This window comes from Mirounga leonina, unplaced genomic scaffold, assembly GCF_011800145.1.
Source record: "Mirounga leonina isolate KUSES-001 unplaced genomic scaffold, KU_Mleo_1.0 Mir_197, whole genome shotgun sequence".
NCBI classification, from domain to species: domain Eukaryota; kingdom Metazoa; phylum Chordata; class Mammalia; order Carnivora; family Phocidae; genus Mirounga; species Mirounga leonina.
Genome location: NW_023270494.1, coordinates 2,166,532 through 2,182,453, shown reverse-complemented (window position 1 = coordinate 2,182,453; position 15,922 = coordinate 2,166,532). Strand labels below are relative to the sequence as shown.

The following is a 15,922-nucleotide window of genomic DNA, read 5'->3' as shown; positions in this document are numbered from 1 at the left end:
CATCATCGAAAGCCGTGGGGGTATTTTCCTAACAGGAGTCACACTGGTCTGGGTTCTGCTATTCCCCTAGAATGTGAAAGCAGTCAGCTCTTATTTCAAAGAGCGTTTCTGGTGTTTTTTTTTTTTCTTCTTTCTACATCTGTGCTAGCATTCTGTGATTCTTAGAGAACCAAAATTCTGAAGAGCAAAGCCCAGAGCCAAGAATGTTCAAGCCAGAAGAGGCTTCTGTGAGGAAGGACATGGCGTGGGCTCTGGGGGGAGGGGACATAGAGCCACGCAGACCACCTGTGTGTGGCCTGCAAAGGGGTCCCGGGTGCCCACGGGCAGGGGGAGGGGCAGGGACGAGTAGGATTTAGTCAAGATGATGATTTCTTGGCTATGACACCAAAAGCCCAGGCAAGAAAAGAAAAATATACATAAATTGGATTTCATCAACATGTCAAACTTTTGTGCATCAAAGGGCATGGCTGAGAGAGCAAAGAGACAGCCCACGGAGTGGGACAAAATATTCAGAAGTCATATGTCTGATAAGGGATTCATATCCAGAACATGTAAAGAGCACCTACAACTCAACAATAAAAAAAAACCAAACACCTGATCTAAAAAACTGGCAAAGGATTTGAATGGACATTTCTCCAAAGAAGATACTCAAACGGCCAATGAGCATGTGAAAATCACTGTATCACAGATACCGTGCGATATCACAATATCACATATCACTATGAAACACAAATCAGAATCACGACATACCACCTCACACCTATTAGGATGGCTACTATCAAAAAAAGAAGAAAAAAAGAAAGAAGAAAGAAAGAAGAAAGAAAGAAAGAAGAAAGAAAGAAGAAAGAAAGAAAGAAAGAAAGAAAGAAAGAAAGAAAGAAAGAAAGAAAAGAAAGAAAGATCACAGAAGTAACAAATGTTGGTAGAGAAATTGGAACCCTAGTATATTGCTGGTGGGAATGCGAAACGGTGCAGCGCCTCCGTAAAAAGCAATTTGGCCGCTCCTCCAACGGCTAAACATAGAATTCCCATATGATTCCACTCCTAGGTATATACCCCAAATAACTGAAAGCAGGGCCCAAAACAGATCCTGGGACGCCCATGTGCACAGCAGTACTATTTACAACAGCCGGAAGGTGGACGCAGCCCAAGTGCCCATGAAGGGAAAGAATGTGCTTCATCTGCACGGTGGAGTATTACTCGGCCATGAAAAAGAAGGGCGGCCTGACACCTGCCACACCGTGCATGCGCCTGGAGGACATGATGCTCGGTGAAGTTGGCCCGACACAGAAGGACAAATATTGTCCGATCCCACTGCTCTGAGGGGCCTAGAGGAGGCAGATTCATAGGGACAGAAAGCAGGTTAGAGGTTACCCGTGGCTGGGGGAGGGGACTGGGGCATTAACACTTAATGGGGACAGAGTTATTGTTTGGGGGGATGAAAACGTTTTGGGACGAGATGGTGGTGATGGTTGCACAACATCGTGGATGTAATTAAAGCCACCGAATTGCACGCTTGAGTGACATTAAATTGTGTGTTATATACATTTCCCCCAATTTTTAAAAAATTAGTACTATAACACATAAAAGCCATCGAATTGTATATTTACATGGGTGGAACATATGGTATGTGAATTATAGCTCAACAACGCCGTTAAAAAGATTTAAGTGACCCCTAGGCAAGGGCCCCTAAGCCTTAAGAAGGGGCTTGGTGCCCTGAGCTCAGCGGGGGCGGGCAGGGGTGCAGGGGTGTTCCTGCGGCCCCCACCGCTCCAGCGCCTCTCTCCCTGCAGCCCAGCACTGCCTGGCGCCTCTGGCAGGAACTCTGCAGGCTGCTTCTGTCCTGAGCACACAGCCTCCCCTCAGAAGCCAATTTTCTGCACAGTGAAAATGTTTTATCTGTGCCCACTTTAGCAGATGGCCCCCCACCTTGGCCTGAATTGAGAAGCACAGGAATCAAACAGGGGACAGACGGCTTCCTTGGCAATGTCTTATAGGCATGCAAGCCTGCAAACTCACACCAGCCCTCTCCCGCCCTCCCCTGCCCTCCCCCACTGTGGGAGCTGGCCAGCAACCCTCCGGAGACCGCCCCTCCTCTGCCCGGCAGACCACCCACCGGGCATCGCCTGCTCGTGGTCGGTGCTCCGGAAATGCGTCCTTCATGAAGAAATGAATGAACTGTGGCTTTTCATTGTCTCGCACCCTTGTCTGCCCCTGTGCCCTGCACCCTTCCCAAAAGCGAGACCACCGGGTCCATGTTGTCCATGCTGGGAGGCCCAGCTCGTAAAGGGTGGGTGACTGGGTCCCGGTAAGGGGCTCTGTGCTCCGGACCTCCGAGGTGCGGGCCCCACCCGGGACCTCTGTGCACCCTGATTTCCATGGTGACTAAGAAAATTCCGGGGAGAAACCATGACCCAGGTCCACTACCGATGATCAGAAATGTGAACTCATGTGTGGTTGAGAGAGCAGGGGTCTGGCCTGAGGCTTTGAAGAAGGAAAACAGGGACACTGAAAGGACAGCCAACCTTGTGGAAAGGTCCAGTGAGGGCAGGTCCCAGGGCCGTGGGACTGATGGTGAGGCAGGGGCCTGTGTGAGCAGGGGCTCGGAGCAGAGGGACCGCACTGATACCCAAGGATTGGGGAGACCGGCACTTAGGCCCCAGGGAGAGCTCAAAGAGCCTGCAGAGACCCTCCAGCCTTACCCTATCTTTCTATGCTAGGGGGACGTGGGCACCAGCCTCCTAGAGCAGGGGACCTAGGCAGGGGACAGGGAGGGATCCATGTGGAGGAGGATGAAGATTTGCATCGCAGTTTAAGGTAAAATGCAGGACTTCAAACAGATCTTGTACTTGCAGTGGGCTACTTCAAGTCAGACCCCCCCACCCCCGACTGGTCGGTAGATGCTTCTCTGTTGCCCCTCATGGGGGCGTCAGGGAGGGAGTTTGATAAGCCCCAGAGCAGGTCAGCCACGCAGGCTGAGCCTCTGGGGTCCTGGGTGGTGGTGGCGGCGAGGGCTGGGGGGAAGCAGCCCTCAGGAGCCGCCAGGAGCTGACAACTGGCCTCCCAGGCCTTCCAAGATACTTGACACTGACCACATTCCCTCGGAGTCACTGGACCCCAGGGCTACAGCCGAGATGTCCCATGGCCCAACCCCCAACCTCGAGAAGACCACACCCCCCAACCTGGGCAGTATTTCCCAGAGGGGATGGTCCATGGGAAGGCCCTGTGGGGCCATGAGGGGCAGGGGCCAGCCCTCTCAAGTGGAATCTGGAGGAGGGGTCTTGGTGATGCAGAAAGAGGAGGGGAGGGCCCAGCCCCCATGTTTACCTTCTCTGTGGCCGGCCCTGTGTGCACACCTGCTCGTCCCCTCTTCACAAGCCTGCCAGGTAGGGCTGTTAGCCTCATGTTACAGGTGAGGACAGTGGCAGGAGGCAGGCTGGGAGAGCACTGGGCTGGGAGTCCGGAATCCTGAGTTCTGATTCCGGCCTGGCACACACACAAGATGTGTGACTTCGAACACAGCCTCCCCAGGCCTCGATCCCCTCATCCGGAAAGCGGAGGGGTTGGACTAGTTGACCCTCAAGGTTCTCCCAGCCCAGACATCTCACAGGCCTCGGATGTAGCATTTCTCCCTCCTTGAGGGCGGGGCTAGACAAAGCCACAAATCAGACAGGTCGCCCCTTGCCCCCGGCGGTTTGATGGCTGAGGGGTGGGGAAGACTCAGGACCCCATGGTGGCTGTCCTCACATGCGGAGACAGATGGGAGGAGCCTGCAGCTCCATCTAAGGAACTGAGCACAATATACAAGAAAGAAAACAGGCAGAAAGATGAAGAAAACTCCCTGATGCCTGAAAGTGGGACAGACCGTCTCCATGGGATAGTGAGGTCCCCATCACCAGAAGCGTGCAAGCCGAGAAGAGTTTCGAGCATCTGACCGGCTGCTGGAGTGACTGACTTCCGATACTCTCTAGCTTTGCAATCCTGAGTCCCTCCGCTCGGACTCCCACGGGAGCCGGCTCCCGGCTGGGCCTGGCAGCCTCCTTCTGAGAGGCGGTGTTCAGTTCCGAGGCCCCCGAAGTCGTTCACTGATGTGCCAGGATCAGGTGTGAGAAGTGCAGAAAGAAATTTGTTTCTAATGATAGTTAAAACACCTGAGTTTTTGAATGAGCTCTTCATGGAAATTAGAAACTGAAGATGTTATTGCAGGCATAACCACGCGCCTTCCTGAGTGGGCGGCAAAGAGGTGGCATGTGGGCTGGGGCTGCCGGCACTGGGGACACCCTCGGGCCTGACCACAGGGGCCACGAGTGACGTCTGCAGGTGGACGCCACCTGCCAAAGGCCGCTCTGGAGGACACAGGCTCCTCCCCCAGGGGCAACAGAGAGAACGGCCTGCCTGCCTGCCTGTTGCCCTGCGGACGCCTAACCTCCTCCCTCCGAACCACCGCGGGCAACAGGTGGCTTGCTCACGGCCCAGCAAACCCCAGCTCCTGAGTCCTGGACAGAGAACGCCACTGCATGGACAGGAAGTCTGTGGGCAAGGCCGAGCGTATAGGCCCATCTGCAGTCGGTGCGTCCCATGCCAGCAAGCAGCCAGAGGGGCTCAGCCCTTCGGCGAAGCTGCCGGGGTGTGTGTATGTGTGTGTGCGCGTGCGTGTTGGGGTGTGGGGAGACCCATCAGCCAGGTGGGCTACTTTGGCTCTTGACCACTTTGTCCCCTTAGAGCAGTTCACAAGTTCTAGGTCCATCCAGAGTCTAGCTTGGCTCGCGAGGGGCAGGGAAGCTCTGGCCAGCGCTCAGGGTTCCTGCATCACCCACTTCCCCTGGTTATGTGGATCTGGGAATGCTCATACTTGAGTGGAGGGAAGGGGCCTGGGAACCCCAGAAGAGGGGAGGTAACCAGGCATTGGCCATGATCCAGTCAGCGGTGACGTGGCAAAAAACAGAACAGGGTTGTTTGGGAAGAACAAGGCCAGGCGGCTTGGGGCCCTGCCTGGCTGTGCGGTGGGACAGTGCATTCAGGGGGAGGGAGCGGGACTGCAGGGGAGGCGAGGAAGAGGGGGTTACTCTGCACCCCAAGCCCAGCGTGGCCTTACCCCGCCGGGGCATCCCTTCCCCTCTCTCTGCCTCCGTGTCAGCTGCACCTGTGAACTGGGGAGCCCCCCCCCATGTCCCAGTGTCAGCAAGGGGTTGTGGGACTGCCGAGGGCACAGTGCCACGCAAACACGAGGCTTGCACGGCCCTGCCGGTGGGGGTCCCTGGGCGCCCCCGCCCCGAGGCAGGTCGGGGTGGCATTGGCGAGCTTGAGAAAAGAGACACTCCACTCAGACCACCGTCTTTCTTCACTCTTTACTGTGTAAAAATAAACTCAACAATTCATGTCGTTTCAGCAAGAAAATGAAAAAAAAAAGCAATACCAGTAGAAATAGTGCATTTCCAGAATTGCTGATGGGAGGTGGCAGGTCCCATGGTTTTGACCCATTTGATACCCAAAAGGCTGCAGATCATATGAAAAATGTACAGCTTTGGTTAGCAAATAATGAAAAAGTAAGATACATCGATTCTCTTTCATATTATACAATATATACATTATAACAATATCAACCAGAGGGGGTTTGCTTTGCTGGATTTTTTTTTTTTTTTTTTGGCAAATAAGACAAAATTGGGACTCTTAAGTATTGGGCTTTTTTTTTTTCTCCTCAATGACTTATTCCCCTTCAACAAATTGCACTTAAGTCCACTGTGCATGGAAGTGACACATTTCCCATCATTAGTTGGATAAATTTACACACTGTGTTTTAAGAGATGAAACCATGGCTATGTCAAGCCACATTTTGGTTGTCATGAGATTATAAAGGATATTATCCTCTTTGTGTTACCTACACGTAACCCTAGTTCTTTCTACCAGGATTGGAACTGATCATCAAGTCCTTGACTTAAGTCAGCTCCGAGGCAAAGGGTCCACCATAAATGGCCAATTCACATCCTGGCCCCCAACACCTTTGAGCACAGGTGGCCCCTCTCTGGAGCTCATTGGAAGGACTGAACCTCATGCCCACAAGACACCCCCTTGGTCTCAGGTCCCAGGGCTGGTGACAGAGTGATCTTTGCAGTCTTAGAAAATAAACTGGGAATCTACAAAAGGAAAAGAAAGCATACAAAATGTATCTCTTTCTTCCAAAATACACGCTTTCAGTCCTACGTTTTGGCGGAGCCTGAAAGTATTTTCCAGGGAGATAGAGGTTGATTTAATTTTATAGGTTTGTCCTTTTCTTTCATAAAAATACTCTTGTTTGGTAATAAACTTTTTCTTCTACAGTAAGAGAAATAATACCGTGTTATCAAAAGCAAGAAGGCTTACGATTCCAGTGGGATCTAAGCCCCGAGGGCCCGGAGAGCCTCCATCAGCAGCTCCCCCACCTCGGACACCCAGGGAGCTGTGGGACACCAGCTCAGCAAGAGCTAACACCGCCTCAGCAGTGCTGTGTGTCTTCTTATTTTATAAAACGGCTTACCTGAGATAGGCATGTGTTATTCAGTGCAAGAGGGAGCGTCGATCAGATTAAGGAGGAGATGGGAGACTACGTGGATTAGATTTGTGGCTGTGTCATCAACCTTCCTTGGGGCCGGCAGAGTGCCAAGTGTTAACACAAAACAAGTCAAGGGCTTGGCACAGACTCCAGCTAGGGGCGGGAAGGGAGCCGAATGTCAGCTTCTGTCCCTGGCACCGTGGGGGCATCAGGGGAGGGCCAGGAAGGGGAACAGGGCAGGAGGCCAAAGGGACAGAGGCATAAGCGTCTGGGGTATGCTCTGCCCGTCTCTAGCTAGGGCAGAGGATGGCTTGTGGTCCTGGACGGACAGCTCCCACCACGGCCGCCTGGGGCGGAGGGTGGTCTGGGGTCCGCTAGATCGGCAGGGGCTGGTGTGGGGTGCTGGCAGGAGAGCACCCAGCCCCCTGCGGGCCTCGCCTAAGCAAAAGCCGCGAGGGGGCTGAAGTGAGGGGTGGGGCCGACCTGGTCTAGAGGGGTGATTCCAAGCTCTCGCTCCGTCCCAATCATGGGCTTTGTTTAGGCTCCTTGTCAACCTACATGTGAAAAATACTTCTTGGTGTGTTTGGGGAGTGGGGAGGAGGGAGAGGGAGACTGATCCCTCCCTTGACCTCCCCCGACACCCTTGGCTTGCTTCTCCAGCCATTTTCTGTAGCGACGCGGATGGTCACAGGACGATGGGTGGCACTGGGCACACGACACGGAACCAGAAGTTCATGCAGGCAGGGGGCACACATCAGACCGAGGGAGCAAGGGACGCGCCACCCCGAGGAACATGCAAACAGAGAAGATCCCTGCAGATCCAAAGATGCCACAACCCGACGGGCTTTGACGAAGCACAAGGGTCTCAGAAAAAGCCACTGCTGAACCACAACACGCAGCGCGGCGCCCGGCCCGCACCCTCTGAGCAAGAGCGATGCGTCACAGGACGGTGACCGGGCACTGTGCATACACCCACGTGGACACTGACACGGAGACACCAACACAGATGCACGCAGATGCACTAGGTTTCCGACGCAACAGGGACCTGTGTGTGAGGAGACAGGTGCCCCTGGAAGGAACAGAAGACGGGGACACCTGCTCCTCCCAAAGAAATGTCTGCAGCTGTAGATGAGCCAGGCAGTGTGGTAGAATTTCTAGAAAGACTTGCCAGCCTTTTGCTAATTGGACTCCTGGTGACAGAGTCCAGGGTGCCCTCAAGGTGTGCGACCCCCATATGGTACGACAGCAGGGAGCCCCCCTGGGGCACGGCCCGTCTTCGTGAACTTCCTCTCTCTCTCTCTCTCTCTCTCTCTCAACACACATGCACACACAGGAACACACACGCACGCGCGCACACACACACACATTTCCCCTTGCCTCGGAAGGACTAGAAGGAAATGTATGGGTGCTTTTCATGGGGGAAAATAAAGTTCAAGGTTCTGGACACTAGTCGTGTCTCAGTGTCACCAGCTGGTGACAGGTCGGGGGCTGCTGCAGGACTGGAGCCCTGTAAAGAAGGGGGAGTGGGTTTCAGGCCCCAGCGCTGGCCGGGGAGTTCCGCGTGGGAGGCCTCCCGAGGCCCCGCTCCCGTGGAGGACTCACCACGGCCAGCTGACCTGGGCCTGGGGGCGTGGGAGGAATATGGCTGTCAAAATTAGCTCGGACCTTCTCATCCACTGGTCCAGTTTCAGTGTCACTGGTCCTAACTGGCTGGGTCTCAATCAGAATGTGGGTTTCCTTGTCTAAAAGGTCCCTTGTCGAGCTGACCCATGATGCCTCTGGTCTCCACTGCAGAGTTCAAAAGGGAGGGCCGGGAAAGCCTGGCTTCCTGGGCTGGGAGGGGGACAGCCCCCTCTCAGGGGCACTAGTGGGCAGCCGAAAGGGAGGGATGGAGACCACCCTTGAAAGGGTGCAAGACTGTGGACTGGAGACCCAGTCCTGGGCCAAAGCCAGAGAGCTGGACATGCAAACCAGCTTCCCAGGCCCAGCACCGTCCTCAGGTGCCACCCGCAGGGGCGCTGCCTGGGCACTGGGTGGGGACTGCCCGCTTCCTGAGGCCGGCCGCACCCCCCCTGCCCCTCGGCAGCCTCTCCCTGTCTCACCACTGGAGAGCACAAGGTGCCACCCCAGGGCACAGTCAGAGAGAATCCGCTCCTACTACGAAAGAGAAATTCTCTGTGGAGAGGCCCCCCAGCCTCGAACCAACTGCTACAAGACATTTATTTTCCCGGTAGAGGAGAGGTGGCTCTGGAAAAGGTTTGCAAAGACAGACGCGCGTGTGGAGGAAGCTGCGCAGCCCCGAGGCCTGCGGGCAGCTCACAGAGTTGGCAAGTACAGACATTCGACCAGTCACAAGATTTCCCAACACCACAGAGGAAGAAGGAAAGGAGACAGCTCATTCTGAAAGAAAGTGCCTCCCCCCAGAGACACACACTCGCCCCCACACACACATCCTCACCTACGTCTGCCCGGCCCCATGTCGCAGCTGCAGCCGAGGGCGAGCGCGAGCGGGGCGGGCCTGAGACCAGGCGCGGGCTCCTCCAGGGAAGCGGGGCCTCCTCCCGGGCAGGAGGGCGGCCTGGGCTGTGTGCGTGTGCGTGCGCGTGCGCGGGTGAGGGCCTTGAGTCACTCCTGGGGAGAGGGAGAGAAGAAGACACGAGAGGGTCATCACCGCACAAGCAGGGGGGAGGCGGGCTGGCAGGCCCGGGGGGCGGGAGGCTCGGCGGCAGGAGCCTCAGTTGATCTGGCGACAGGCTTCGAATGTCCACTTGGTGGCTCCCCCGTAGATCTCGATGTAGGACTCGGCCCAGGCAATGACGTTGCCAGAAAGGGCCTTGGCACTGCAGGTGGCCAGGTTGTATACCTCCCCGGGGGTCAGCTTGCGGTCCCAGATGTTGAAGTGGGCCAGCTCGCCCACGAATGCTTGGGTGGCATCGAACCCACCACCCAGGGTGTCCTTCAGAGAAAAGCAGAGGGTGAGGGTGGAAGGGGCTGTAGGGGCGGGGGTGGGGTCTCTCGAAGGGGGCACGTGTCTGTGTCTGCCCCATCAGGGGCTCTCACATCCACCTCGTAGTACCCTTTCATGTCCTGTCTCTGGGTCTTTAGCTATGCACTGGTCCCCCTCCCATGGGGAGCCCAGGAAAAGGGCCACTACTGGCCACCTCTGTCCTGGATGCAGAGCATCTCCCGGGGACACCTGGACTCTGCCTGACGTGCGGCCTGTCCCTCGGCCAGTGAGTGGGTCAGCTGGGACCATGCACCACCATGAGAGCAGGGCCTTGGGGGAGCCTCTGCTACTCTCCCTGCCGGGACGAGCTCAGATGTCACTCTTTGCCGAGCCCATCGGGAACAGAAGGTCTGGGACCCTCCCACCTACGCTTCCCTCTGGGTGCCCAATGAGAGACAAACCACTTCCAGGAAATAAATTATGCATCGCTAAAGGCAGACTGGCCTTCCCGTGCCAAAGAAAGTGTCGTTGCAGCCCCCGAACATTGGGACCAAAGCCCACTCCCACTTGTGCAGGAACCTAGCCCAAACTGCTGCAGAACCTGCTTCCCTTGGCTCCTTCTGGGAATGTGGGGACCACTTCCCCCTCTGACCCGCTCCCTCCTTGCTCCCCCTTGTTCCTGGTCACCCACCCTGGTTCTCCTTCCTCTGGTTCTGGGGCTCCTCCCCCTACAGCCAGCACCCCTGCCGGCCCCCAGGCCAGTACCTGCTCCTGGCCCAGCACCAGCACCCCCTGCGGCTTGATGGGGTGATAGGGTGCCAGGTTCTCGCCATTGCCACCCTGGGTGCCATCCTGGTAGGCTTCCCAGACCCCGTCCCGGGTGGTCCAGGTGATGCAGATATGGTGCCACTGGCCATCATTGATCACAAAGGGTAGCTTGGCCACCTGGGAAGGAGGAGGACACACATGACGTGACGGGTACAGGGGCACAATGCAGATCAGTGATCATCGCTACTCACCACGTCAACCGTTATTCTTCTGATCACGACGTTTAAAATAAATACCAAGAGCCATTACTGAATTCTCTCAGCACCTGCCCCTGTGACCTCATTGTCCGCCAGCCCCATCCATCGATGGATCATGGAGTCACATAGGAAATGTGACGATTTGTCAAGGGGCCCCTAAGATCGATCTGAATGTACAATGTCCTCACCCCTCCTCAGCCGCCTCCCACTCTGCTGGTCTACAAAACCAGCCCTGGGAGGGAGAGTCCCACCGCTGGGGTCTCAGCTCACTGCTGCGGTCTGGGCCTCTCTGCTCTCCTCCAACACGATAATTGCCAGATCTGCGGGGTCTACACCCGCACAGCCTCTGCAGAGATTCGGACTCGGGCCAGCCTCCGGCCTGGGACTCCCCTTCCTCTCTAGCATTCGGGGTGGGGGGGGTGGATGGTGCGGCAGACAAAAGGACCCGCACACCCTTTAACTTGGAGACATGGAGCCCAGAAAGGAACCACCCTTTCTGGTCCAGGCCTCAACAGCAGGGGCCTGGATTCCAATACCCAGCCTGGGGTTGAGATATTCCGTACCAATGCTGCCACAGACACTGGGGAGTGGAAGGCCGGCAGCTCATTTCACAGCTTCGGAAAAGGCTCCCGGGAGGGAAGAGGCTGCACCCTCCAGGGGCTCATGTGCATCTGACCTCCTCCCAGGGATGAGGGGTTGAGCAGGATAGACTTGGACTCTGGCAGAATCTCTGGGGGTACCTTCACCACCCCTAGAGCATCTGCGGTCCTCCACATACAAGGAACAAAGCCAGTTCGGAGGCGAGCTAGGGGAGGAGGAGCCGGGGTTCGATCGGAGGGATGCAGCACCCTCTGGATCATCCTGTGCCAACCCCCACCCTGGGAGGCCTCTGTCTGGGAAAGCTCCAGCTTCACACCGTGCAGGGAGTGTGGGCAGCAAGGGCGCCCCTCCTCCCCGTCTTCCCCTTCACTTCCCCCCAGTCCTGCCTGATGGGCCCTTCTGTGCGGGGGGCACAGCAGCATCTGTAGCTGCAGATCTGCCCCAGGGCCGGGGGGAGGGGGGCCTGGGGGGCCTCACTATGCTGTCCTACGAGTCCAGAGGGCTGGGGGCTCTACCTTGTCGTTGATGAGGATCTCCATGGGATTGTTGCCCCACTCGATGAGAACCAGCTCGTTAGCCTGGCCCGGCACGGCATAGGAGAAGGGCGTGCCCACCCCAGGGGCAGCGCTGGACTTGAGCCACATGCACACTGTGAAGGCGTACATCTCCGGCAGGCTCTTCTTCACCTTGGCATACATGTAGTTGGTCCGCAGCGGGAATGTGAGCTGGAACTTGTCTCCGGGACGGTTGTCCTTCTGACCTGGAAAGGACAAGACACAGACCTCATCTGCACCTCAAAGCACTTGTCCCAGTCGGAAACATGCTCCCCCCTTAGCCGCCCTCTAGCTCTGGGAAGCCGAGGAGCAGACTTATCTCCATTTTATAGTTGCTGAGAGGAAGGCCCAGCGGGGTCAAGTGCTTTGCCCTGCCCAGGGCACAGGGCCAGAACAAAAGAGCTGACCCACGTTCTCTGCCCTCACTGCTCAGGCTCCCACATCCTGCCCCTGGGGAGGCTGGGATGGGGGTGGGGGGACCGTGGTGGGTCTGGGCAGAGAATGGGTCAGTGCACACCAGATAAACTGGCCCTTGGTGGTGTGGCCACAGAAGGAGGTCTCCTCCAGCCCCAAAGAGGTTAGCTGCCCCCCAGAGCAGCCCCTTCAGCAGACCTGATTCCTGGATGCAGTTCACAAATACTCCTCTCGGATTCCCACCCAAGACAAGCAGACCCCCGGTGCCCAGCTCACTCCCCTCGAGGACGGGACATGCTGCAGTCCCTGGTCACTCTTCTGACCCAATCAGTGAGCCCTGAGGACTCGGGCTATTTCCAGAATCCTATCTACCCCCCAGGCAGGAAAGATGTTCTTCTGAGGCTCTTCCAGCAACTCTGCTTGGAGCCCTGCTGAGAGGGTAGGACAGCAGGGGGTGGGGAGTCATCCCTGGAGCCAGGGCCCCCCCGGGGTGACTGCTTTGAGGACTATGTCACTCATTCTCAGGGAGAGCTTCCTCTGTGTCTCCTGAAAAATCGGGCTCCTGGCCTGACAGCCTCCCTTCACACAACAGCCACCAGCTCCCTGCCTGCCAAAGATGTCCTGGCGAATGCTTGTCTGCCCCCTCTCAGCCCACACGCACTGTAGCTGTGGCCCTGGCTAGGGTGTGACCGACTCCAGGCAAAACATTCCAACCCAGCAGTGGGCAAAGGCACAGGGCCCAGAGCCAGGAAGACACACACCTGCAAGCTCCTGGGTGTGCTCGGGGCTTGCCAGGAGTCCAGAAGGAAACAGGCCCCCAGGCCGAGAATTATTTCTAAAAGGCATCCTGCTGGGCCAGCAACCCCCCATCCATTCAGGTATCAGGGAACAGCAGGCCTGGCCCCCTCAGTGCTCCCCCCAACCATCTTGGACTTGTATTCCCGCCCTCGCCCCCATGCACGCCTTGGAGTAGATCCAGCCCCTGACCTCTCTAGGGGATGTTTTTCATCCCCCCCCCCCCAGAAATCTCCCCTCCTTTCCTCCCCCCTCCCTCCCCCATCCCTTCCCCTGATCTGTTTTTCAGTTACATAACGTGCCTTAAGATGGCACTGTTTAAATCCATCCGGCACATTTTGCGGTCCAAGAAGGGTCACGTGGCCCTGCTCCAAGCCCAGGAAACCCCCCACTTTTACAACCTTGTTTGATTTCTGTGACTTCAAGGCTGAGCCCAGCTCATCTGTGAGCCCCGGGGTGCAGGTGCTGGCCAGAGTTGGTGACCCAGGAACCACAGGACATGCAAGATGCCAGGGCTTGAGTCATTCAGAAAATAAAACCACAGGGAAGGGGCTCACCTGTAGGGGGTAACCCGGAGATCCCCAGAGGACAGCAGGGGTGCCATGGAGGTGAGAGAAAATGGACCATCCCCAGCCTGCACCCCATTCCCTGCTGGGGATGGGGACCGGCTAGAGCCAGTCTTTCTTACCAGGGAGGGCTTGGGAACGACACAGCTACAGTGCAAACTTACTGAAGATTAAACAAATCAGACTTGGAAAAATCCTTCCAGTGTGTGTGTGTTGGGGGGCGGGGGTGCAGCCGACACCAGTCAATCCCTTCCTGGCTCTGCTTCCCCTCCCTCCATATGTTCCCAGCCCAGGGGGCCCCAGCCCTATCAGAAACATCGACTGGAAACCCCAAAACCCAGGGCAGGGATTCAGGAAGCCGGAAGGGGCTGGAGGGGTGGAGGAGCTTCAGGCTTCTACAGCCTGGAGCGGAGCTATTCAGGAAGCCAGGAGGAGAGGCAGGGTCCCACTGGCCAGGGAGCCTCGCAGGCAGCACGGCGCCCCCCCCCCCCGCCCGGCGCCCCTCCCCCGGCCGTTACCTTTCTCCAGCTCGCTGATCCGCTGGTGCAGGGAGGTCAGGGCGCTCTCGATCTTGACCCTCTCCTCCGTATCGTTCTTGGGGCCACCCTTGCCCTCCTCCAGAGTGTTCACCCGAGACAGCACCTGCCTCTCCAGGTCATCGATCTTGCTCTGCAGCAGATCTTTGAGGCTGTTGGTCTGGCTGGAGGAATTGAGCCGGCTGTACTGCTGCGGGGGTGCAAGGGCGGGGGGAAACCACACGGTTACGCGCGCAGCGGGGACCGTGCTGGGAGGCCCGTGGCGCGGTCCCCTCAGGGCGAATGCGGGGGCGGCCTGGCGGGGAGCTCGGACGAATGGCCGTCTGCTGGGCCCCGCAGGCTCCGGGCAGCCCCGGTCGGGCATCAGCGCCCGGCCGAGGCGGGGGTGGGGGTGGGGGTGGGGCAGGGCAGAGGGGCGCACGAGCCGGAGGGGGAACCGCGGCGCGCGCGCGGACCTCGAGGTTCTCCAGGCGGGTTTTGAGCGACTGCAAAGTTTGCCCGAGTTGGCTGAGCGTCTCGGCGGCCGGCGTCCGGGACAGGTCGCCCATGGTGTTCTTGCCCGAGCCGGGCTGCTTGCGCCCACCGCCGGCCCGGGCCTCGCCGGCGCCCGCGTCCAGCGTGCTCTGGCTCTCGCAGCGGCCCAGCTTGGTGGTCAGCTCGCGAATGGTCTCCTTCTGGCTCAGGATGGTCTCCTTCTGCTGCAGCACGGTCTCGCGCAGCTGCAGCACGTTGCTCCGGAGCTCCTCGGCGCCGCCGGCGGCCACGGACGCGGCGCACATGTCGGCGTCCACGGGCACCGAGGTGCAGATGAAGCGCGTCGGCCCGAAATCCTGGGCCGCGCTGCCCAGGAGGCAAAGGGCGAGCAGCGCACACGTGCGCGCGGCCCGGCCGGCCGGCATGGCTGCGGGCGCTGGGACCGGCGCTCCGGCCCGGCTCCTGGGGCTCGGCTCGGCGGGGCTCGGCGGGCGGCCGCGCTCTGGCCCGCGCTGCTCGGCCGCGCAGTCCGCACAGCCGCGCCGCCCGGCCCTCACTGCCGCCCGCGCTGCGGAGCCCGCGCCTTTTATGCCGCCGCGGGAGGGGCCTCGGCGCTGCCGACGTCAGCGGGGGAGGAATCCCGCTTTAATTGTCCGCGGCCGGGCCCGCGGCGCGGGCGGGGGTCGTTCGGGCGCGCGTGGGGCCGCCTCCTCCGTCTCTCCCCCCGCCCCCACGCGAGCTGGCCTCGCTTCCCCGAAGGCTCCGAGAGCCGCGGGGCGGGGACTACAGGATGGGCCACCTGCGTGCTGTCCACAGATGTCGGGCGGGACTGCGGGCGGGTGGGAGGCCGCGGCGGGCTGGGGAGACAGAACTCGGTCCAGCCCGCTTGGCCCCACAGAACACCCTCGGCCCGGGCGGGGCGCGTTCAGGGCCGGACCGGTCCCCAAGGGCTCAAATCGTCTACACTCGAGTACCGGGTGAGGAGCGCCGGGGAGCGGAGCCTCGCACCGCCGCTGAGTCCAGAGAGGGGGTCGCGGGGCTGCCGCACGCGGCTTGGATGCCCGTGTGGGGTTGAAATGCCGGCCTACACCCTGGGCCTGAGGACTTCTCCACGGCCTCATTCCTGGCTCTCCTGCCTCCCTCCCACAGACGCGGGGCTTTGGGGACCCGGCTAGGTCCCGGGGGAATGGCAGCACCGCTCCCCGCCCCGAGCCGGCAGGGCGGGCGGGCGCTTCTCGGATCGAGCCTTTCCTGCCAGCGGAGCGGGTCCGATTCCGGGCAGACGGCGCCGCCCGGGCTGGACGCTCCCTGCAGCCCCGGGGGAGGCGCTGAGCCGTCTGTGTCCGTGTGCGCCTTGGGCTCTCTGGATTCCGGGAGCCCCAGCTGGGCCCACTTCTCCGCCCATGGCAAGTGGGGAGGGGTCCCGGCCCTCGGCGGGGTCGTCCCCCGGTGGAGCTCCGCACACGGCGGCACTTCACTCAT

General features: G+C 58.9%; 1 protein-coding gene across 4 annotated transcripts; it reads right to left on the bottom strand.

The window, feature by feature from the left end:
- Positions 1-5,358: 5,358 nt before the first annotated feature.
- Positions 5,359-14,976, bottom strand: NPTX1 (neuronal pentraxin 1). Of its 4 annotated transcripts, none has more exons than XR_004683019.1 (6): positions 14,422-14,976; positions 13,949-14,156; positions 11,617-11,861; positions 10,242-10,421; positions 6,515-9,485; positions 5,359-5,496 (listed from the first exon to the last, which is right to left on the bottom strand). XR_004683019.1 is itself a non-coding variant. In XM_035025830.1 (5 exons), the coding sequence occupies exons 1-5, from the start codon at positions 14,863-14,865 to the stop codon at positions 9,264-9,266; spliced, it is 1,299 nt and encodes a 432-aa protein (XP_034881721.1). In that variant the 5' UTR covers positions 14,866-14,976; the 3' UTR covers positions 5,628-9,263. The 4 variants fall into 4 exon arrangements, 1 of the variants encoding a protein (XP_034881721.1); XR_004683017.1 differs by lacking the exon at positions 5,359-5,496 and adding an exon at positions 5,628-6,134; XR_004683018.1 differs by lacking the exon at positions 5,359-5,496 and having other exon boundaries at positions 5,628-6,682; positions 8,988-9,485.
- Between the last annotated feature and the right edge of the window lie 946 nt (positions 14,977-15,922).

Excerpts from the sequence above, each read along its gene's own strand:
- NPTX1 (XM_035025830.1), bottom strand. The coding sequence starts at position 14,865 with ATGCCGGCCGGCCGGGCCGCGCGCACGTGTGCGCTGCTCGCCCTTTGC. Across the intron at positions 14,157-14,421 it reads CCCGCCTGGAGAACCTCGAG|CAGTACAGCCGGCTCAATTC; the intron begins GTCCGCGCGCGC and ends GCACCCCCGCAG. Across the intron at positions 11,862-13,948 it reads GATCAGCGAGCTGGAGAAAG|GTCAGAAGGACAACCGTCCC; the intron begins GTAACGGCCGGG and ends TGTCCTTTCCAG.